This window comes from Trachinotus anak, unplaced genomic scaffold, assembly GCF_046630095.1.
Source record: "Trachinotus anak isolate AG129_WGS33_773 ecotype Australia unplaced genomic scaffold, CSIRO_AGI_Tana_v1 ptg000029l, whole genome shotgun sequence".
Classification (NCBI taxonomy): Eukaryota; Metazoa; Chordata; class Actinopteri; order Carangiformes; family Carangidae; genus Trachinotus; species Trachinotus anak.
In genome coordinates, this window is record NW_027273880.1 from 596,439 (window position 1) to 620,324 (window position 23,886).

Sequence of the window (23,886 nt, forward strand, 5' to 3'; positions counted from 1 at the left end):
TGTGTGGAAAACTGTGTAGATTTACTTGCTCTGGAAGAAATTTTACATGAAAGGTTTGAAATTGTTGGATTTGTGACTTTCTGCAGTTTCTTTAACCGATAACATGAAAAATAAAGATTATTTAATAAGTATTTTATTACATGTGACTGCATTGTTTTTTAATTCCTGTGTGCAGTTTGTTGATCACAAAAAAAGTTGTCATGTGACAGAAAAAGCTTCTTTTGAGCTCCTTGTGATGAATTGTCATGTTGTATTAACTGCACTTGTTGCTACACTGCTGGGTTATGAGTTTAGATATGAAACATGTCAGTTACAGTTACATTTCTGTTTCTGATCCACAGTGTGATGATGAAATGCTGGTAAGAAAGATTTTTGCTCAGTGAAGAAAATAAAGCTGATGAGTGACATTGTTAATTCCAGCAGACAGAGATGGAGACAAGGAGGCAGCTGCTGATGTCACAGCAACCAACAGAGCAGCAGAAGGAGCATGAAGAGGAGAGGCAAAGACTTCAGAGACAGAGGAAGGAAAAAGATAAGTCCAGAGCAGACAGAGTCACTGAGGTAGGCCACAACGCAAACCCTCCCACACAGTCACCAGTGTTCACCAGGGGACCAACAATGTAAGAGTCACACAATGAATGAGACAGAAAGCACTTAGAAAACGGGACCAGAGAACTGAGGGAGATGGTTTCACATTTCAAATCTGACTAAACTAAGTAACATTTTACAAAGACAGTTGCAGCCACCTAGAAATAACTGAACAACCACTTGATAGTCAGATAGTGTATATGGTATAGCCCACCCTAACCCCTAAGCAGACATATAGTAACCTTACCCAGCCTCACCTAAGTGGGTGGTGCACAATACAACTGAACTAGTGACTGCCGAACATAACTGGGTCACATGGCAGCAGATCATCATCCAGATCCAGAGATCAAACCATGATCCTGCTGGAGAAGCAGACTGGAGTTACCACAGCTGCCGGCAGGAGACGCCCTCCACTGTTAGTGTGTGAGTGATGTTATAATGCTGAATTCTTCTGAGCGTGTTCAGTTAAAGTGCAAGTGTTTCCAGTGTTTAATGGACACTGAGAAGAATATTTACCTGATGAGGGGAAAAGAAACAAATGTCTCCACACAGGTCAGCAGCATGTACACACACCTCCATACAGTCAGTGTCCAGCAGGAGTTCAACTGAGCGACGAGGGGACAGAGTCATGGAGGGAAAATATTCATTTCAAAGTCACTGTTATATTCTGACAGACTGAACAGTGGAGACTGTAGCTGCTAATGTTATAAGCTCCCAGCTCACATGATGAGCTGTCGCCACGTTAGCCTGAACAAGCTAATGTTAGCCTGAACAAGCTAATGTTAGCCTGAACAAGCTAACGTTAGCCTGAACAAGCTAATGTTAGCATAAACAAGCTAACATTAGCCTGAACAAGCTAATGTTAGCCTGAACAAGCTAATGTTAGCTTGAATAAGCTAATGTTAGCCTAAACAAGCTAACGGTAGGCTAAACAAGCTAACGTTAGCATATACAAGCTAACAGTTGCCTAAATTAGTTCACGTTAACCTATACAAGCTAATGTTATCCTCGGTGAACATTGTGTGTGGAGCGTTGCTACAACAGAAGTCATCGTCATAGTTCACATACAGGAACAGTAACTTGACATCAGACTGCAGCTGCTGATTCATTTAATAATTGAGTATTCTACCAATTATTCTGTCGATTGATCGAGTATCTTGATAAGAACTATTTTTGTCTTATTAAAGAGCAATAGAAAATATAAAAAAGAGAAAACAGGTCTCATAGAATGATAAAGTAAGTGGTTTACTTTCAAGAAAAATCACTTCATTACTATTGCTAATTTTTCATACAATATTATCTGTAAAATGTTATATGTTACATTCTTGGTTTTGAAATTCAAAAACAAATACATACAAAATAAGAACCATAAAACTTAAATTGATAGCTCGGGCTTTTATCTGCTTCAGCCACTGAATTCCACTGACCTATATTTGGGACAGGTGTCTACATGGGACAGGCCATTAATTCCATCTGCACAAAACTGGTGCACAGGAATTATGGGAAATACTGTCAAATTGATTAATTAAATCAGTATGAATAATACTCCTGTTAATATTACCAGGCTATTCAATAACATATTGCAACAAATTCATTTGATCTAGCTCTGAGAGACAGCGTATCTGGACAACCACATGCAGAGAGAGAGAGAGAGAGAGAGAGAGAGAGAGAGGGGACCATATCAAAATACAGGTAGCCTACTTTAGAAAGGACGAAAGCTGAAGATTGCCACAGTTATTTAAACCTTTATTTGCATGAACAAATCAGATAACTGACAGGGACGATACATCCAGAGAAGCGGGCGTCTAATTGAGACCTGCGTTTATTTGACAAACTGTGCAGCCACACCAGGACAGTAAAATGGACTTGGCTTCTAATTGAAGTTCTGAGGTAAGTCATTTCAAATTGTCAAATAGTCATTTCCTAAATGCACACAAGGCAAAATAAGGCATAAATAGGAAAATAAATAAAATCTCTTGCCTTTAAGTTGATAGAGCTTAACTTTCAGAACTACAGCTTTTAACCTAACTACAGTTCCAGCGTTAAGTAAGTATTTACTGTCTTCTTGGTTCACTTTGTGGCATGGTGTAAGAGGCCAAAAAAGTTCTGGCAGGATTGTTTCTTCTGGATGAGGCTACTTCTGTTTTAAAATAGACAAAAAACAGAGTTTTTTTTTTTTTAATCCCATCTCTGGCCTGTCTCCTCACCTCCCGCTTTGTTATTTTCCCTCTTTTTCTCAATTTTTCCAAACTGTTCAATCAAATCACATCAGACTAGAACAGTCTGGAACAGTCTCTCCTCAGTCCTGGAAGAATCAGATCTCCAGTACCTACGATATTTACAGTACAGACAACACTGTAGAAAAAAAATGACAATGACATCCCTACTAAATGTAATTTCATGTGTCAGAGACTGGTGTAAACTTGTCTTTGGCCTGAAAATGTTTCAGAACCATGTGTTTGGGTGAGTAAACAGAGTTTATAGGTTTTGCTAAACGGTCTGACATGTTGACATAAATCAGTCTGACATATTGCAGTGGTTTTATACTCCACTCCTGCAGTCACTGGTAGATCACGTTAACTATCAAGTCAGGTGAAGTCATCTTAAGTCCATCTCCAACGCACCCAATGCTTCCTTCCATTACAAGGTTCTTTGGTTCGTTTGGCCAGAACAGTCTTTGTGCAGCTGGATGCACCAACAGACGAGGAGACAAGTCTGACTTGTGCTTCTCCAGAATCCTGTCAGAGAAAGAAAACCCAGAGAGGAGGAGATTGTGGATCTGTACAATCAAATGTGCCTCCGTCCCTGGGGAGGGCAAACACTGGCAACCATCAAAGTTCACACGTTTCACCAAAGGTAAGTTCAGGTAAACACTGAGATTCTACATTGTTGTATTTTTATTGTTGTATTGTCATTATATCTTAACATAATGGTTAAGGTCACTCACCCACTCACCCACTCAGGTCAGAGGAGCCTGTGTTGTTCATTTTGTTTAGGCTGCATGTTGATTTGACTATCATTTCCGGTGGCAGGCTGTAGGGATGTGGTTTTTTTGCCCGTCCATTTGAGTGGCAGGTTTTTTGTGACAAAGAGGGTGAGCAGGCTCCGATATTTTCTGTTTAACGTTATACTTTGATTGAAGCTTTCTAATAAACAGTCAGAAGTCAACTGGACAAAGTGATGGATTTGTACAAACACGTCGCAGTAAAGAGCCCACTCAGTCTCTGAGCGGCTTTATTTGATGGACAGTAGTCGTGACATAGGTCATGAACAATGCTCAGTGTTCAGTGTGAACAGTCAGCAGCAGTTGTTCTGAAGGGAGAGAGGGGTTCACCAGTCTGCAGGAATGAAGTTCAGGATTCATACAAACTCCTGAAAGTTTAGTAGATGCTTCATTTTAAATGTTTTGTTTTCTAGCTCAGAAAAATGCTTGATTTTCAACATAATCTGCTGTTTCATCATCTTGTTACACAATCACTCATGTAAACAAAAAGAATATTTGAAATGAAAATATCTGTACTCTTGAAAACAGCAAGCATTACATAATCTGATCAAAACATGTGATTGTCTGATTCAGCAAATTGTTGCATTACATTCATTAATTGTGTTCTTTATTTTGTGTTATCTTTTTTATGACAGGTGATGATTGTCCAGCAGTTTGGAAACTTCTTGTCTGTGGAGGCCAAAGCTGAATCCCTCTTTTCCTTCTTCCTAGTTCCAGCAGTTTGTCTCTGGCCTGATGAAAGCACTTTACAGTGAACTCTGGCAGCTCTTGTTTCACTTCACTTCATGTATTTTGATGTGAAGTTTGAATTGAAGTGATTTGAAGTTTTGCACTTTGCAGTTTCTATTTGCAACAGTTTTTATTTTTGTATGAAGACATGTTCCCATTTATCTCAGGGCTGCCTTTCCTCTGAGTGGACTGAGGAAATAAATCTGACTCAAGGTTGACACTGAGTCGTAGTAAACTACATTTGATTCAGTGAGATTTTATTTTTCTTTCCTATTAAATTGTCCTCCACAGACAAATGTGAACATTGACTGAAAACAGCAATCTGGAATCAGATTGCCCTTGTAGTCCAGGCAGATAAGAGCCAATCAGGAGCCAGCATGGGTGTTTATGTCATCGTTTCCAAAGGTCTGGAGTTTTCAAAATAAAACAGGTCCAGCAGCATTTCTGAAAGTCTTTGTTTCAGAGGCGGAAGACTCTGGAGGAGAGAGGACGGAGGAGGAAACAGAGAAGAAGAGATGAGTTTAAAATTGAAATGTAGCAGAGTGGATGGAGCCAAAGACAGGAAGTAAAACAACAGTGGGAACACAAGGTAAGTAATTACAAAATAAAACAGGAAATAAACCAAAGTCCAAGACTCCAAACCATGTTCAACAACTGTCATACAAAGGGCAGGTCATGACATCTTTATTCTTAATATAATGTTTGATCCAGTTCAACCTGAAAATGATATTAGATGAATGGAAATCAAGATAATTCTGTTGAAATAGTGAGACTTGTTTTGATAGAAAAGTGAAGAAGGAGAGAGTGTGTGTGTGTGTGTGTGTGTGTGTGTGTGTGTGTGTGTGTGTGTGTGTGTGTGTGTGTGTGTGTGTGTGTGTGTGTGTGTGTGTGTTTCTGGGTGTGTCTCTTGAGCAGCTTGTTTGTCCTGATTCCTGTGTGTGTGAGCTCACAGTCAGTGTTACTGGTTTCCCTCTCAGACTGACTGACACAAGTCTGACTTGTGCTTCTACAGAATCCTGTCAGAGAAAGAAAACCCAGAGAGGAGCAGATTGTGGATCTGTACAATCAAATGTGCCTCCGTCCCTGGGGAGGGCAAACACTGGCAACCATCAAAGTTCACACATTTCACCAAAGGTAAGTTCAGGTAAACACTGAGATTCTACATTGTTGTATTTTTATTGTTGTATTGTCAGAAGAGTTTAAATCTAAAACGTAGCAGAGTGGATGGAGCCAAAGAAAGGAAGTAAAACAACAGTGGGCACACAAGGTAAGTAATTACAAAATAAAACAGGAAAAAAACCAAAGTCCAAGACTCCAGACCATGTCCAACAACTGTCATACAAAGAGCAGGTCATGACATCTTTATTCTTAATATAATGTTTGATCCAGTTCAACCTGAAAATGATATTAGATGAATGGAAATCAAGATAATTCTGTTGAAATAGTGAGACTTGTTTTTTCTTATGAAGGTGAATAATGTAGAGTCTGTTTTTAATAAATGATGGTGGAACATGTCAAACCTGTTTTACACACACACACACACACAGAGAGTCATGTGACTTCTTGTACCTGCAGAGGGGAGGAGCAGCTGAAAGTGAAAGTGTTCAGTGAGCTCAGACTCCATTTGAAGTGGACGGAGCAGAAGGAGGGAAACTGAAGGCTGAGGCAGGTGAGTGTTAACACAACATTATTATTATTTTACTGTCAAAGTCTCTGAGTCACTTTGTCCCTGTGGACTGTGGAGGGAAGAAGAGTCACAGTGGACTTCTGTCCACACAGAGACACTGAGAGGAAAACCTGTGTGTGTGTGTGTGTGTGTGTGTGTGTGTGTGTGTGTGTGTGTGTGTGTCTCCCTTGAGCAGCTTGTTTGTCCTGACTCTTGTGTGTGTGAGCTCACAGTCAGTGTTACTGGTTTCCCTCTCAGACTGACTGAAGTCCTGAAGATGAGTGATTGTGTGGAGGAAGAGGAGGACAGAGCAGAGTCTCCAGGACCCAGCTGTCTGTCTGTGAAGAGTCACCGGTCCAGAGGTGATCCTATAAACTTCAGTCCTGAACCTGGACCCTCAGACTCACAGTAAGAGACCTGCTACAAACCTGTGAACCTCCAAACTGTCTCTGTAACAGTGTTTAGTGTGTTGAGCTCCTGCAGTGATGTCACTTCCTGTGACAGCTGCTGTAGTGTCACAGAAAATAACTTCCCCTGGTTCCTCTGACATATCAGTGTATTAACAGTGACTGCTGAGGGGCTGGTTTCTTGTGAAATGATCCCAACAAAGAAGAGTTTGACTTTTTTCTTGTGTATATTGTTGCTGCAGCTGATGAACATGACAGAGATGTAAAGATGTCAGTAATTAAAGGGCCGTGGTGGAGCAGAGAAGCAGCCACAGAAGAAGAGAGCAGTGTGTTGGTGAACCTGGATGAGCTGGGATCTAACAGAGTTGACCACACTTTGCAGTATCATTTTACAGCCTGAATGATGAGCTTCACATGTCAGAGCTTCACTCTCCACAGTTAGTTTGATCCAAACTACAGTGAGCAGCTGTTGGAGGAAATGACTGAGCCTCTTTAACATCAAACTAGATATTTGTCAGCTGTTTATACAGATTTCAGGCTCTATGTAATATGGGCCGCTGATTGTAAAGTGGTTCATACTGAAATAACAACATTTCATCATATTTAGTCAACTTGTGTTTTCTTAAACCAGATCAATATTTGTGAACTTTGTCATATTCACATAAAAATAATGTAATGTTGATATTAAATCTAAATTTTAATGTAAAAGCTAAACATTGGTGAAACTTAATATTTAGCTAATATGCTAATTCACACTGCTGATCAGAGGAAGTACCAAAATAAAAGCTCAATCCAGCATAATCCTCAGTAAGACAATGTTCTGTACAAGGAAAATAATTGATAGTGAAGTGAGACTAAAATGATATCCTCAGGATTTGGAGAGAGTGAAAAGTTTTTAGGGAAATGGTTTGATGAGAAAATGACATGGACTGTACATCTTCAGAAATTAGTGGACAAATGTTAGAAAGTAGTAAATATAATGAGGTGTTTAGTTGGAGGTGAATGGGGGCAGACAGACCTGCTTTGGGGACCATATACAAAGGGTTAATTAGATCAGTTTGGGATCATGGTTGTGTGGTTTATGGATCAGCAGCAAACACATCTTTCAAAAATAAGATCATGTACAATGTCAAGCTTTGAGATGATGCACAGTTGCATTTAAAACAACCCCAACTACAGCATTACAGGTGCAAATGGGAGACGTGCCTTTAGAAATGAGAAGATGACAGATATCACTGAATTACTGGATCAGTTTACAGGGTCATAGTCCAGGTCATCCAACACCAGACACATTAAACCTGGCTGGGAAAAGGAGAAGAGGGAAACAAAAAGCTTTGGGTGGATAATGAATCAGAAAGCTTCAGAACTGAAATCAGTGAGATCAATGAAACGTCAGTCCAACAGTACCATTGTCAGCAATACCACCTTGGATACTTCCAGACACCACAGTAGATTTCACATTGTAAGAAAATAAGATCAAGATAAGTTCATTTTTAATCCATGTACCATACAAGCTGACACTGACAGTTGCCATAGTTACATCCAGATATAGACAGATGCATCAAAGAGCTCATCTATTAAAGCTGGAGGAGCATTTTTGTATTGCAGAATTTCAAATGAAATGTCAGAACCCACTTGCAGGACTGGATGAGACCAGCACATCTCAGTAGCTTGCAGGACACCTTCTGAGATGACCGGCTGGTCAATGTGCACCATCGTCCTGGGGAGGACGTATCATCTCTGCAAGGCCTCTGGCACTTTAGCACTGGCTCTGTTGTCTGGAGGGTTTTGAAATATGTTATTCCACCACTGAAAGTCGCCCAATAGCACCAACAAACTGAATGATGGAGGCAGCGGTAAATCAACAGTTCCCATGTTCTGTGAGGTAGAAGTACTGTTTTTGTCAATGGAGTCTGGAATGTGGCTTTGAACAGAGCAATGGCTGTTTCTGGTTAAACAAAAAGGATCTTGCCTTTAACAAAAATGTCTGTCTCAGTAGGAACCCTGTCCATAATATAGTCAGACACATATATTAATAATCTGAACCTGTTTGTGGCAAATCAGGAACTTTCAGTGGACATACTAATTTGGACAACTGCCTTGTTTTCTTAAGTTGCAGCCTTTTACCTCTTATTGTGTTCTTGCATCATATTGGACTGACTCCATTTAGACCCAAAATGATGGAAAATAGGGCCCAGGTTTGAAAGTATCTGAATGATCTTAGCCATCACTTAAGGAAGAGTAAATATGACAAAGTTCACAAATATTGCTGTAAATCTGGTTTTAACATTATTTGCAACTAAATGTGGTGAAATGTTAATATCAGTATGAACCACTTTACAGTCTGTGATCCACAATCTTACACCAGCACAAAGCACAACACCAGTGTCTTTGCTAGTGTGTGTTGGTGTTAAAATGAGGTGAGGTCAGGAGCGTTGTTGACTCATTTCTATCTCATTTCATTCAGTTTCACCTGTGGCTGTAAAATATGAAAGTGAGGGAACAAAAACATGCATTGCAGTTTCAGGTGAATATTTTTCAGCCGGGCCTGTTTGGTGGAATCCTGCTGTAGCTGTAGACGTCTGCTCGCACACTTTCACTCTGCACACCAGCAGTTTCCTCTGCAGAGAAGAGCTCTGTCTTACTACCTGCTAAATCCACTGTTATCAGAGAAATCCACCAAGGTGCAGGTGCACCTGGCTTTTAAAGGGGATGGGAGAGATCTCTGATTGGTTCATTACATGTTATATCCAAACCCATGATGAATGAAGAGACTAATTACAACCCTTTTGAAGCTTGCGCCTGGTGCTGTGACTGTTTGTCCACTGTTAAACTAGCAAATGTGGATGAGGACATGTCCTAAATGTTCTGGCTCCATGAGCCTAGATGGTTAAAATAGGCCCTAAGTCTTCAGTAGGAACCAATGGGCTCAGAGCTGAGAGCCACAGACAGAGGAGGGAAGTCACAAAGTGTTGAGAGACGAACTCACACACTGTTGGTTTGGCTCTTTCCATGGGGTTTGTTGTCAAGAACCAACATGTAGAATAACACACAAGACTGTCTTTACCATCACTGATATCTGTGCAGATGTAACTCTGACAAACTGTGTGTTTGTCAGTGAAGTTGTGTGATGGTCAGATGAAGCCTGCAGCAGGATGTGGTGTTTGCTGTTGTCACAGTCATGTAGAAACACACAGGCCTCCTTGTGTGAAATGAAGCTGAACTCCAGAGAAAGAATCAATATGGAGAAGAAGAGCAGACACATCAGCAGCCATTAGTTTTAGTCAGGATGTTGTTTTGTCTTCATTTGTGGCAGTGGCAGTGTCGGGGTCACAGACATCTGATCCTCTCATCTTACCTTTGTATCACTCTGCTTCTTTAGAGCTGATGTGAGACAGGTCATCAACAGCTGGAGACTGGACACATTTAAAGACTGACTGACACAACAGTGTTGTTTCTGGATGCTGCTGTGTTGCTTTCATCCTTCAGTACAGTGTGTGGTGCTGGATGGTGACGTCACTGCAGGACGTCAGCTGAGAGTTCCCACAATGACTCTGTCATCAGAGAATTGATCAGTGATCGATGTGATATGAATAAAAACATGTTTGTGTTTGCAGAGGTCAGAACCACAGACTGAGAGCAGAGTCTCCAGGATCCAGCTGTCTGTCTATGAAGAGTGACTGGTCCAAAGAGTTTATTCCTCCAGACTTCAGTCCTGAACCTGGACCCTCAGACTCACAGTAAGAGACAGTTTCTACTGTAAACTGAGCTGAAGATGATTCAGTTATTAGACATATTTGACTGTGACATGTTAGTGATGAAGAAATGTCTTCACAGAGGGAGGAAGAGGAGTGGTGTCTCTGTGGAGGAGCAGCTGTCCTTCTGTGCTCTGTGTCAGGACGTCCAGAAGAATCCTAAAGGATCCAGTCTCTACAGGCTGTGGAAATGGGTCACCTCATTCTGGGACCAGTCTGGGTCTTCAGGAGACCCCTCCTGTCCCCAGTGTGGACAAAGACCCAGAACCAGACCTGGACTGCAGACAGCCAGTCAGAGCAGCACTGTACAAAGTGAGACTGAACATGTGTCTGCTGATGTCTTCATTTCTGAAACCAGGACCTGTTGTTTTCTCCAGTGTCAGTTGTTCTATCACACAGCACTGACATTTCAGATGATTCTAAAAAGCACAACATTAAAAAGCTTTTCTTTGCTGCTCTTTAGTTTTTCTGTAGCTGATGAAAATAATCAGCAGATTCTCAGATTCTCTGTCTTCAGTCTGACATTGTCTCTTCTCTTTCAGCAGATAGTGGTCTGCAGGAGGTTTTAGATCAACATAAGATCAGTCTGAGGAGCAGATGTGAACGTGTGACTGAAGGAAGTGATGGAGCAGGAAGTGGAACCCTCCTCAACAGGATCTACACTGAGCTCTACATCACAGAGGGACAGAGTGAAGAGGTTAATACCCAACATGAGGTGAGGCAGCTGGAGACAGCTTCCAAGAAGAAGACCCTCCATGATGCTCCAATCAAGTGCCACGACATCTTTAAAGCCTTACCTGACCAACAGAGACCCATCAGAGTGGTTCTGACCAACGGTGTCGCTGGCATTGGAAAAACCTTCTCAGTGCAGAAGTTCAATCTGGACTGGGCAGAGGGCTTGGAGAACCAAGATGTCAGTCTGCTGGTTCTGCTTTCGTTCAGGGAGCTGAACCTGATCAGAGAGCAGCAGTACAGTCTTCTCAGGCTGCTCCGTGTTTTCCATCCAACATTACAGGAGGTCACAGCAGAGCAGCTGGCTGTCTGTAAAGTTCTGTTCATCTTGGACGGCCTGGATGAAAGCAGACTTTCACTGGATTTCACCAACAGGGAGGTTGTGTCTGATGTCACACAGACGTCATCAGTCAACCTGCTGCTGACAAACCTCATCCAGGGGAACCTGCTTCCCTCGGCTCTGGTCTGGATCACTTCCAGACCTGCAGCAGCCAATCAGATCCCTCCTACATGTGTTGACAGGATAACAGAGGTACGAGGCTTCACTGACGCCCAGAAGGAGGAGTACTTCAGGAGGAGATCCAGTGATGAAGAGCTGTCCAGCAGAACCATCTCACACATCAAGAAGTCCAGGAGCCTCCACATCATGTGTCAAGTCCCAGTCTTCTGCTGGATCACTGCTACAGTTCTGGAGCACATGTTGACTACGGAGCAGAGAGGAGAGCTGCCCCAGACCCTGACTGACCTGTTCTCACACTTCCTGCTGGTTCAGACAAAGAGGAAGAAGATCAAGTATGATGAGGGACATGAGACGAGTCCACAGGAGCTGATGGAGGCTGACAGGGAAGTTCTCCTGAAGCTGGGGAGGCTGGCGTTTGAACATCTGGAGAAAGGAAACATCATGTTCTACCAAGAAGACCTGGAGCAGTGTGGTCTGGATGTCACAGAGGCCTCGGTGTACTCAGGACTCTGTACTGAGATCTTCAAAAGAGAGAGTGTGATCTTCCAGAAAACAGTCTACTGCTTTGTTCATCTGAGCATTCAGGAGTTTCTGGCTGCAGTCTACATGTTCCACTGTTACACCAACAGGAACACAGAGGTCCTGGAGAACTTCCTGAGAAAACAACATGTTAATTTAACCCTGGATGTCTTCCTGAGGGCAGCCATGGAGAAATCCCTCAGAAGTAAAAATGGTCACCTGGACCTGTTTGTTCGCTTCCTTCATGGCCTCTCTCTGGAGTCCAACCAGAGACTCTTAGGAGGTCTGCTGGGTCAGACAGAGAACAGTTCAGAAACCATCCAGAGAGCCATCAACAACCTGAAGGAGATGAACAGTGATGAAATCTCTCCTGACAGAAGCATCAACATCTTCCACTGTCTGATGGAGATGAAGGACCACTCAGTTCATCAGGAGATCCAAGAGTTCCTGAAGTCAGAGACCAGATCAGAGCAGAGACTCTCTGAGATCCACTGCTCAGCTCTGGCCTACATGCTGCAGATGTCAGAGGAGGTTCTGGATGAGTTGGACCTGGAGAGGTACAACACATCAGTGGAGGGACGACGGAGACTGATCCCAGCTGTGAGGAACTGCAGGAAGGCTCGGTGAGTCCAGACATGATCAATATAATTATCAATCAGTAGATTAGATCAGTAGTTGAGTCAAATTCAGATAAACACAGTTTTCATTTATTCTCATTGTTCTTAGTTTTACTTTGAAACAATCAAAGGTCAGTTGTGTTTTTTTCTGCAGGTGTTGTAAATGCTGTGAGCACCAAAATGTAGATGTTTCAGTTGGTTGTGATTGTTGCTGTTAAGTTCATAAAAACACTTGTTTTGTTTATTTGTAATAATTGTTGGATGCTTCATTGATTTGTTCATGTTGTGTGTTATTTGAGTCTTTTTGGTTTAATTCAAACCTGATCAAACTAATTAAAGCAGCTCCACTGATCTTACACCTCAGTGTGTGTTTCCAGGTGTCTCCAGATGTTGGGGAGGACACCTGCATATGAGAAAACAGTAGTATTAAACCTTTAGTGTCTCCAGCTGTGCAGTCTGATAAATGTCCTCAGGTGATGTCACCTGAGTCAGTGTGGGGGGAGTCTGAAGACGACACCAGACCTCTGCACCCCCCCTCATCTCTGCTACATAATACAATTGGTGGTTGAGGTGCATTGTGGGTAATGTAGGCAGCAGGTTCTTCTGAGGAAGAAGAATGTGTGAATGAAAAAAGAAGATGTCTCTGGTTCAGATTTGTTGAAACTGTCCATTGTGACAGTGTTACAGGAGAGCAGTGATGAATCTGTGGAGGTCTGTATTCAGGACTCATGAGGTTTCTATGACAACAGTCATCAGTGTTTGACAGTGAACAGTGAATGCAGTGAAGCTCTAATGAGCAGGTTCTAGCAGGTGTTGAGTAAAGTTTGTATAAGACCTGAATCATTGTCCAGAGATGACTGAAGTCATGATGAGTCTGGAGGATGTTAGGGGACGCCCCCCCCCTTTAAATCACAGGAGACAAAAACAGTGGGCTCCAATGAAAGCTGCTTTAAAAGTGGAGCTGAACAGCAGCCACTGTGGTAACAACAAACACTGATGGGATAATGGTTCATGATCAAACAGAATGTAACAGCTGCACAAGCAGAGAAAAGTCATCACATCAGTGAAATGACTCAACTGGTCAAAGCAGAACAAGAGTGGAGATGTAAACCCCTGAGTGTATTGACCTGATCAAGGCTGAGCTTTATTGATTATTGAACTTTTCATGTTGAAGAGTGAACTTGTGTTTTTTCAAGTGTCATGGTGGAGCTTTAAAGTCTTTCCATAGACTGTGTTGAATGAGACAGAAAGTCCCAGGTGTTTTCTCTCTTGTTGCTGTAGAGGAGAGTCGTATCAGGAAATGTTCAGCTTCAGCCAAGAACACAGGTGTGAATCTATCAGAGCAGAATGGGAGGATTCAGTCTTCTTCTACACACCAGAGCTCAGTGTCATGTTTCTGTGAGGACCTTCTGTGAAAACCAGGCAGCAAACAGAGATTAGATTGAACTGTTGACTGAGTTGAGCTCAGGAGAAATGTTCTGGAGTAGGGATGCCACGGTGTGGAAATGTTCCCACCGGACATTAAGACATGGGCTCAGTATCTGTAGATTAGACCTCAGTTTACAGTTTCAGATGAGGAGAATTTATTTCACTGTAGAGCTGCACACACACACACACACACACACACACACACACTTCCAGGTTGTAACTGTAGAGTCCATTAAGTGTTGATCACTAGAGAATTATTGTTTCGTGTCAAACACAATCAGATCACTTCAGTGTTTTTTGTTACAAACTGTCTGATTTTATTCTAACACATTTTATATTTTCTCTCATCACAGACTTGTTGGTTGTGGACTCTCAGAGACTCACTGTGAAGTCGTGTCCTCAGCTTTGAAGTCCAACCCCTCCCATCTGAGACACCTGGACCTGAGTAGAGACAACCTGAAGGATTCAGCAGTGAAGCAGTTGTGTGCTGGACTGGAGAGTCCAAACTGTAGACTGGAGACTCTGAGGTCAGTTCACTGACTGGAGCTGTTGTAGTTTTATATTCAGTTCAAATCTGTGAAGTTCCAGTTTTTCATTGGTTGGTTCATTTTCAGGATTTCTGTGTGAGGATTTAAAAAATCAGCCAGTGAAGAGAAAGAAGGAAGATGAGACCAGGAGCAGAGTGGTGATGGGGAGGGTCAGGAGAATCCCCGGGGGCCGTTTGGGGGCCGGGGCCGGACTGATTATTGTGTAGACTAATAATATTGTGTTATATAAAAGTGGTCTACCTCGCTGCACCATCCTGCAGCCTGAACTGAGCCTCGCAGCCTCTTGTCTCTCCCAGCACGTCAGACGTTACCAAGTCTATATTTGCAGTAGGGGGGTAAATGAGCGGCCCCTCCTCAGGTGGGCTAACCCCGGTGTGCCTTGAACTGTGATTGGTCAGCTGCTGACCAATAAGAGCTGTGAAGTGGGGCTGGTACAGAGTCATCAGAGACGTGTTGGTGTCAGGGAACGTGTGTGTTCACTGTTCACATTGGTTTGAAGCAGCAGCAGAAAGAGAAGGAGAAAGGTGGAGCAGAGAAGAATGAAGAAGAACAAATACTGGAGGAGGAAGCAGAGAAATGTTCCACAATCACAGAGAGATTCAACATCCAGTAAAGAGCCGGCAGCTGAAATGCTAAGCAGGGGCGTTGTAGCTAGCTGCTAGCTCAGCTCATATTAAATGTGGCTAGTATAGCTAGCTGCTAGTTGTTGGGCAGCAGCCCTGTGCTTGTGTTAGCTGCTGTTTGTCTTTGTGTGTTATTAACAGCTGGGACTGGTGATCTCCAGGTGAAATGAAGGGTCCCACTCGGCCCCTGGATGAGAGCAGTCACAGTGTTTGTGATTCAGAGCAGCAGAGAATTGACAGAGTTTGATGTTAAAATCAGAAAGTTGATGAGAATCAAACTGCAACAGTCTCACAGATCTTCTGCTGCTGCTGCTGATCTGAACACCAGCAAAGCTGCAGCTCTCTGCAACCAACAAATGTTGCAGCTGTTGTTGTGTGTTGATGTCAGCACTGCAGCATCATGGGAAGCCACAGACCTTCAGACTGCAACACAAACCAGATCAAAGCAGGGCCAGTGGCTGAGGCGGGAAAGTGGAGACAAGAGGAAACTCAGCTGGGACATGGAGGCAGGAAGGATTAGATTGATGCTGGGAGCAATTTATGAGCAGCTCCCACCTCCCCAACATCATAGTGAATAAACAGCTGAGGAGCCAACATGTCCTCTATGTTCAGGTGGAGCTTGATGTGGCTCCTTCTATCAGGGGCTAAAACAAGCCTGTCTCCAGGCCCACACACCTGGAGACATCAGCAGGTGCTGAGGTGTCTCCCAGCAGCCACTGAGAGTCAGAGCTCAGAGGTGAACTCACTGGAGGCAGAAGGAGACAAGATGGATTTGATTTGTTGGTGAGGGTGAAGGACTCAGGAAGCAGCTTTGAACAGGCGTGATGCAGCTGAAGGCAGGGAGGGACTGGCCAATCAGAGGAGATCCAGGAAAACAGCTCCTAGTTCCTCAGGAGACAGCTGCCACTGATCTGAGAGCAGATGTTGTGTTGTGGTCAGAAACACAGCAGCTTGTGTATGTTGTGGAGCTGACAGTACCATGGGAGGACGCAGGAGAAACGGCCTCTGAGAGGAAACAGCTCAGATACACAGAGCTGGCAGCAGAGGCAGAGGAGCCTGCTCTGAAAGCTGAGCTCCAGGGGAGGTTGGCTGTAGGGGTTTTGTTGGCAGATCAGTCTGGTCCCTGTTACCTGAACTGAGCTGCTCTCACTTCTGTTCTCTTCAAGTCCACGTTGTGCTTCTCTGAACCTGTGCACTGTGAACTCAAAGCGCTCCAGGTGTCCTTCATGTCATATCTAGTTGATTGTGTGTGAACACAACAAAAGCTCAGACTTGATCTTGAAGAATGGAGCTTCTTCTAATCACATGAATAACACAAGTGGTCATGTGACTGTGGTTCAGGAGCAGTTACCAGAGCAGACTGACACTGACACTCAGAGAAACTCTGTTCATCAACTATCAGACCTAAACCGTGGACGTTGTGCTGAGCTGAAGGGTTGTAGGACTGTGAGCACAGGTTTGATCTCTGCTCTGTGACCTTCATTAACCCCGTCCTCACTCAGTCTGCTCCTCACTGGGGGGTTGATGTGAAAATCAGATGAATTCTACTTCCTCATTCAGTGAAGATCAGCTGAATAAATCTGTGGTGTTTTCCAGCAGGAGGCTCTGAACGTTGCCTGAAGGTGAACTGGTTGTTGCTGCAGGTCACAGAATCTGACGGCTCACAGAATGGGCTGTAACACCGGTGGTAGACTGAGGCCGAGCACTCGTCCTCCTCAAGTTCTCAACAGTAACACAAGTTCTTCTTTAAAGATGTGGACACAGAGAAATCTTTTCCCTCCTCCTGTAAATGTGACATTGTGCAGTTGTTTGGTGACTTTGGAACATTGAAGCTGCTCCACCATGTTTGTTCTGAACAGTGTGACTGAGTTCTCACTGTTTGTTCACGTCCTCAGTGTTTTGTTTCTGTGCTGATGTCTGTAGTGTCAGAGAGGGAACAGACTAAACAGACGTGAATCCTCTGATTCTCCTCTGATCACAGACTGAACTGAGGTCAGCAGCAGCTGATCAACCTGTGTTCACATCAACAGCTGTATGAATGTTGTGCTGACATTTGGATGATGTGTGTAGAAGGCTGACATGATGAAGATCCACAATAACAGAAGGACAAAGTCACTCTACCCATTTTAGACAAAGATCATTGATCAGGACAAATCTGATTGATTATCAATTATTGATCTACATCTTTGATTCTTTATTCAGATTGGAGAACTGCAGGTTGTCAGAGATCAGCTGTTCTTCTCTGGTCTCAGCTCTGAAGTCCAACCCCTCCCATCTGAGAGAACTGGACCTGAGCTGGAACCAGAACCTGCAGGATCCAGGAGTGAAGGGTCTGTGTGGTTTTCTGCAGAGTCCAGACTGTAGACTGGAGACTCTGAGGTCAGTTCACTGTTGTAGATCTTATATCTTGAATCCACAGCTAATGAAGCTTCACACACAAGTTGAATCCATTGACTGTGAATGAATGAATGACATTGTAAATAGTTGTTGTCTCATGTTTCCAGTTGTTCTTCTCTCAGACTGAGAATGATTCTTCAGTTTCAGCTCATTTCACTCACTTGTCATGAATAATGTCTGTTCACTTCAGTTCAACCTTCACAGCTCACACACTCGTATTTCTCTCAGTCAGAGGACTCATGTTTTCTAAATCCACTGGAGAAAATGTCCAGTGTTAGTTGTTCAAGTCAATTCATTTTTATCACAACAACATACACAAGATCCTCACAACTAATATTTGTCCAAAGAAAGTGAAGAAACAATCTTCTTTTTTTCAGTAGATTTCAGTGAAGTGTCAGGACTAATGTCTGTTTGATCAAACTGTGTGTGTGTGTTTTCATCTGTAACACAAAACACACAACTGTTGTGTTGACAATGTTGTGTTGTACTGACATGATGATGATCCACAATAACAGAAGGACAAAGTCACTCTACTCATTTTAGACAAAGATCATTGATCAGGACAAATCTGATTGATTATCAATCATTGATCCACATCTATGATTCTTTATTCAGATTGATCAACTGCAGTTTGTCAGAGATCAGCTGTTCTTCTCTGGTCTCAGCTCTGAAGTCCAACCCCTCCCATCTGAGAGAACTGGACCTGAGCTGGAATGAGGACCTGCAGGATCCAGGAGTGAAGGGTCTGTGTGGTTTTCTGCAGAGTCCAGACTGTAGACTGGAGACTCTGAGGTCAGTTCACTGTTGTAGATCTTATATCTTGAATCCACAGCTAATGAAGCTTCACACACAAGTTGAATCCATTGACTGTGAATGAATGAATGACATTGTAAATAGTTGTTGTCTCATGTTTCCAGTTGTTCTTCTCTCAGACTGAGAATGATTCTTCAGTTTCAGCTTTTTTATCACAACAACATACAGAAGATACAGAAGATCCTCACAACTAATATTTGTCCAAAGAAAGTGAAGAAACAATCTTCTTTTTTTCAGTAGATTTCAGTGAAGTGTCAGGACTAATGTCTGTTTGATCAAACTGTGTGTGTGTGTTTTCATCTGTAACACAACACACACAACTGTTGTGTTGACAATGTTGTGTTGTACTGACATGATGAAGATCCACAATAACAGAAGGACAAAGTCACTCTACTCATTTTAGACAAAGATCATTGATCAGGACAAATCTGATTGATTATCAATCATTGATCTTTGATTCTTTATTCAGATTGATCAGCTGCAGTTTGTCAGAGATCAGCTGTTCTTCTCTGGTCTCAGCTCTGAAGTCCAACCCCTCCCATCTGAGAGAACTGGACCTGAGTGAAAACCAGGACCTGCAGGATCCAGGAGTGAAGGGTCTGTGTGGTTTTCTGCAGAGTCCAGACTGTAGACTGGAGACTCTGAGGTCAGACTCCATGTTTTCTTTCTGTGCTGAGATGAATGTGATGTGAAAGTTGTGTTGACACTGAGCTGCAGACATGAGGCTGATATTATACTGATCCACACTGAGGATCTTCATGGTAAAGTCTGTTTTCTTCTTCTCTGCTTTTAGTCCAGTGACTGTTTCTCTTCAACTTTCACCTCATGACTTTTTCAAACACCAACAGAAACACATTGAATCTGTCAGACAATAACTGATCTATAATCAATAGCTGATGGTCCCAGCACTTTTATAAGGCTCTGTGATGTTTGTACTGACTCCAATGTTCAAAGCCAAGTTGTCATAGCAACAGGTTGCTTAATCACTTTAAATCCTGTAGGTTTGACTGTATTAAATATTTGAGCTCAGTCACCAGGTGTCTGTGTCTCTGCCGTTCCATCAACTAGTGAATTTAATATATATTTCTATACATTTGTTCTCATGTCTCCAAACTTCAGCCTGACATGTTTGTTGTCTTTGAAAACTTGAGGATCTTTAGTAGAATCTGCACAACATGAGTTTGTATAGATGGAGCCACAGGTGGAGCTGGCAGAGTTGAAGAGGTGGAGTCACTACGTCTTTATTGAAGCAGCAGCATGTTGTCATGAATATTAATGAGAGCTGTTTTTACTTTGTCTGTTTGACTCTTTGTGGTTTCAAGCAGGAACTTTGTCTCCTAAACTCACATCTTTGATTCTTTATTCAGATTGGGGGGCTGCAGGTTGTCAGAGATCAGCTGTTCTTCTCTGGTCTCAGCTCTGAAGTCCAACCCCTCCCATCTGAGAGAACTGGACCTGAGCTTCAACCAGGACCAGCAGGATCCAGGAGTGAAGGGTCTGTGTGGTTTTCTGCAGAGTCCAGACTGTAGACTGGAGACTCTGAGGTCAGTTCACTGTTGTAGATCTTATATCTTGAATCCACAGCTAATGAAGCTTCACACACAAGTTGAATCCATTGACTGTGAATGAATGAATGACATTGTAAATAGTTGTTGTCTCATGTTTCCAGTTGTTCTTCTCTCAGACTGAGAATGATTCTTCAGTTTCAGCTCATTTCACTCACTTGTCATGAATAATGTCTGTTCACTTCAGTTCAACCTTCACAGCTCACACACTCGTATTTCTCTCAGTCAGAGGACTCATGTTTTCTTAATCCACTGGAGAAATTGTCCAGTGTTAGTTGTTCAAGTCAATTCATTTTTATCACAACAACATACACAAGATCCTCACAACTAATATTTGTCCAAAGAAAGTGAAGAAACAATCTTCTTTTTTTCAGTCGATTTCAGTGAAGTGTCAGGACTAATGTCTGTTTGATCAAACTGTGTGTGTGTTTTCATCTGTAACACAACACACACAACTGTTGTGTTGACAATGTTGTGTTGTACTGACATGATGATGATCCACAATAACAGAAGGACAAAGTCACTCTACTCATTTTAGACAAAGATCATTGATCAGGACAAATCTGATTGATTATCAGTCATTGATCTACATCTTTGATTCTTTATTCAGATTGATGGGCTGCAGTTTGTCAGAGATCAGCTGTTCTTCTCTGGGCTCAGCTCTGAAGTCCAACCCCTCCCATCTGAGAGAACTGGACCTGAGATACAACAACCTGCAGGATTCAGACCTGAAGGACCTCCGTGGTCTCGTGGAGAGTCCAGACTGTAGACTGGAGACTCTGAGGTCAGTAGAGGGGCGGAGTCAGTCCATGCTGCTCTCAGCAGTATTGTACTAAACACAGTTAGTATCAGAGCAAAGATCCAGTGTTTCCTGTGAACCTCCAACCTCCTCAGTGGCTGCTTTCCTCAGTGAAGCTGTGAGAGGAGAACGGGGACAGGCTTCAGGATTGGACAGAAAGACAGAGAGAGAGACAACAGTCAGCCAATCAGAGCAGCCACAAGCTTGTTGTGATCATGTGTGTGAGTTGATGTGAAGACGACTGTTGTTGTTGTGTTGATGTGTACAGGAAATAAAGCTGATTCCAGCTGACAGCCTCACAGATGGACAGAGACAGTGTCCTCATTCATCAAACTGTCCAATCTGATCTGAGACTGTTTGTTCTCTGGTTTCAACACTAAACAGCTGATCAGTTTCATCTGTGTCACAGCTCTGAGATCAGTGTGATGGAGCCTGACAGTCCCTGGCTCTTAGTGACAGCCTCCATGTTCAGTCAGGTGATGTTTCAGAAGCAGCTCACATGTTGATCAACACACAGAGACTCTGTGTTTAAAGTGACATCAGCTGACAGGTAACAGGAGTGAATCCATCACTGACCTGTTGCTGACTCAGCACTTTGTTTCCACTGTGGACTGAGTGAAATGTGCAGAGTGAACAGACTTGATGCTGAACGTCTCTGCAGGTCTGTGAGCTTCCAGCTCAGTGTGTTCACTCCAACACGTTAACATGAGAGCTGAGAGGAAGCAGCTGCTGCACATCTGGTGTGAACAGGACTGAAGTCCCTGCTGCATCACTGACTGATGAAGTGAGTCTCTGTAAACACTGATTCATCTCCTCTGCTTTCTTCTTCTCTACACAGCTGGAGGTGGTGAGAGTGGAGAGGAGAGCTTGATCCAGCAGTGACTGACAGAGGAATCAGAAGAAGTGGAGATGACTCTCAGTGCTGCAGTCTGAACTGATCTGAGAACAGCTCCACTGTCACACACAGAGTCCAGTCCACCATCATCCCTGTGTGTTCCTCTGGATCTGACAGAGCATCATCAGTGTCTCTGGACTTAAAGCTCATCAAGTTCAGCTCTGAACAGTTTCCTTGTTGAGCTTCACAAAGAGGGAATTTCACAGTAAAATGACTTGAACTCTGAAGATTAGTTTGACTCAGACGTTGAAGCCTCATGTTCTTCAGCTGAACTTTACCAGATATTATTGTACAGGAGGAACATGTTGTTTTTATCCTCCATCTTATTGATGTATTCAATAATACTTTATAGAAGATATATTAAATGATCATATACATACAGTGGGTACGGAAAGTATTCAGACCCCTTTAAATTTTTCACTCTTTGTTTCATTGCAGCCATTTGCTAAAATCAAAAAAGTTCATTTTATTTCTCATTAATGTACACTCAGCACCCCATCTTGACAGAAAAAAACTGAAATGTAGAAATTTTTGCAAATTTATTAAAAAAGAAAAACTGAAATATCACTTGGTCATAAGTATTCAGACCCTTTGCTCAGTATTGAGTAGAAGCACCCTTTTGAACTAGTACAGCCATAAGTCTTCTTGGGAATGATGCAACAAGTTTTTCACACCTGGATTTGGGGATCCTCTGCCATTCTTCCTTGCAGATCCTCTCCAGTTCCGTCAGGTTGGATGGTGAATGTTGGTGGACAGCCAACAGTGCAGCATTATCAATGACCATAATTAGCAAATCATTTGAACACATTTCCTCCATCCACGACTGACTTATTCAATGAAAGAATATTTTTAGCATTGTGTGTGTGAGTATTGCAAGCTCATGATGCTTGCTTTTGATAACTATAGGTTGGGGAGTTGCTGAAGTCTCAAAAGGGAGCAGGGTGTTACAGATAGTGAAGCCAAGGATGTGTGGAGGGGTTGTTCTTCAGATGCGGGGTGGACATGCCATGAATAGACTGCATAGGTAGAAGATGAGGTTAGAAGTGTGCAAGGACACAGTTAACTGAAAGAGGGGAGACAGCCCTGAGGAGATGGGAGTGTTGTGTCTGTCCCTGTCTTCTCTTCTCTGTTCCACACACAGAAAAATCAGCTGTTGCCAGGCAGGAGTGAAGGAGGTCAAATGGAGTCAGATAACCACGAAGGAGGCGCCTGGGCGAAGGCCAGTCGGGCAACAGCCAATGAAGAAGAGTTCAACCTACATTCCTTGCTTTCTTTGTGTAACAATAATAAAAAGACCGGGTTAGGGAAAGTGAGGGTGTCAAACTTTGTGAAGTGGCACAGCTGCATGTTGTTGTCAGGGAGAGATAGTTTGGACCCGGAGCTCTGTAACGATCCTCTTTTAATTTTGTGAAAGCTTGTTCAATAAATTAGTGAAAAGAATTCTGAGTTCGCCTCCTGCATTAACTTCATCAAACGAACACGTGAGTTTACTTGAAATGAGAAAAGGCAGTAAACTCAACACTTCCAATGATAATTTAAGATTCTCTTTAGATGCAGTTTCTCCTGATAAAAAACACCACAAATCAAATCACCATGGAAAAAGAAGCTGTTGAAAAGCTGAGAGGACAGAGGAAAAGCAAATCACATGTTCACTTGTATATTTTTAAACATAGGGTTTTGATTAACAATTAATTCAGAAAACCAAAATAACCACAGTTTTCTTTTCTACAGTTGATAATCTTTTAAATCCACCACCTGCTCTCAGTCTAACTCAACTGTCAACTGTAAAATCTCAGCACAGTTTTAAAGAAAACATTTCTGTTAGAGCCAGCATAGCAAATATTAACACACAAACTGTCATGGGCTCCCAGCTATGATGTCAACCGATCTGCTACCTTACTCTCTCCTAAGGAACAACAAGACTAATAAAGTCCTCTGAACTCAGGAAACATTAAACCAATAACATTTTAGAAAAGTTCCAATTTGGTTATTCAGCAACCCACAGCACAGAGAGTGCTGTAATCAAAGTGGTGAGGCACACAGGTGGAGACAGGAAGAAACAGGCTCCAGCAGGACAGTTACTGTGTCTGTTTAACTTCAGAACTGTGAGGCTTCCAGATCAGTCATAGGATCTCTTCCCTGATGGTTTACGTTACCAGATGGATTTCAGAGCTGTTTAATCACAGTCCTGAGGTCAGTCATCGTTTTCAGGTGGTGTCAGCTGAGAGCACAACACACACAAACACACCAGAGTCCATAACCAAACAGGTGGAGTGTGAACGCTGGATGGACCCTGCAGTGGGACGGTTTAGTTGACATGGTTTTTGTCGGGGACTCGGTC

At 42.8% G+C, this 23,886-nt stretch overlaps 3 protein-coding genes and 1 long non-coding RNA gene across 5 annotated transcripts in view; 3 read left to right on the plus strand and 1 right to left on the minus strand.

Annotated features, from left to right (window-relative positions):
* The window catches only part of LOC139611996 (NACHT, LRR and PYD domains-containing protein 12-like), a 173,090-nt gene extending 151,179 nt beyond the window's left edge, over positions 1-21,911 (plus strand). The window contains exons 12-17 of the mRNA XM_071467104.1: positions 17,279-17,455; positions 18,089-18,265; positions 18,756-18,932; positions 19,654-19,830; positions 20,462-20,635; positions 21,489-21,911. Of these exons, the coding sequence (XP_071323205.1) occupies positions 17,279-17,455; positions 18,089-18,265; positions 18,756-18,932; positions 19,654-19,830; positions 20,462-20,635; positions 21,489-21,501 (895 nt within the window). The 3' untranslated portion in view covers positions 21,502-21,911. The remainder of the gene's footprint in view (positions 1-17,278; positions 17,456-18,088; positions 18,266-18,755; positions 18,933-19,653; positions 19,831-20,461; positions 20,636-21,488) is intronic.
* Positions 1-23,886, minus strand: part of LOC139611995 (protein NLRC3-like) — a 418,379-nt gene that overhangs the window by 157,735 nt on the left and 236,758 nt on the right. The gene's annotated exons all lie outside the window — the stretch shown is intronic.
* LOC139612020 (uncharacterized) lies at positions 3,454-6,389 on the plus strand. The gene is made up of 4 exons (XR_011686423.1): positions 3,454-4,910; positions 5,334-5,455; positions 5,897-5,990; positions 6,184-6,389. It is a non-coding gene; the product is annotated as an uncharacterized lncRNA (long non-coding RNA).
* On the plus strand, positions 8,810-12,487 carry LOC139612031 (protein NLRC3-like). The gene is made up of 4 exons (XM_071467156.1): positions 8,810-8,814; positions 10,012-10,134; positions 10,232-10,398; positions 11,172-12,487. The coding sequence occupies exons 1-4, from the start codon at positions 8,810-8,812 to the stop codon at positions 12,485-12,487; spliced, it is 1,611 nt and encodes a 536-aa protein (XP_071323257.1).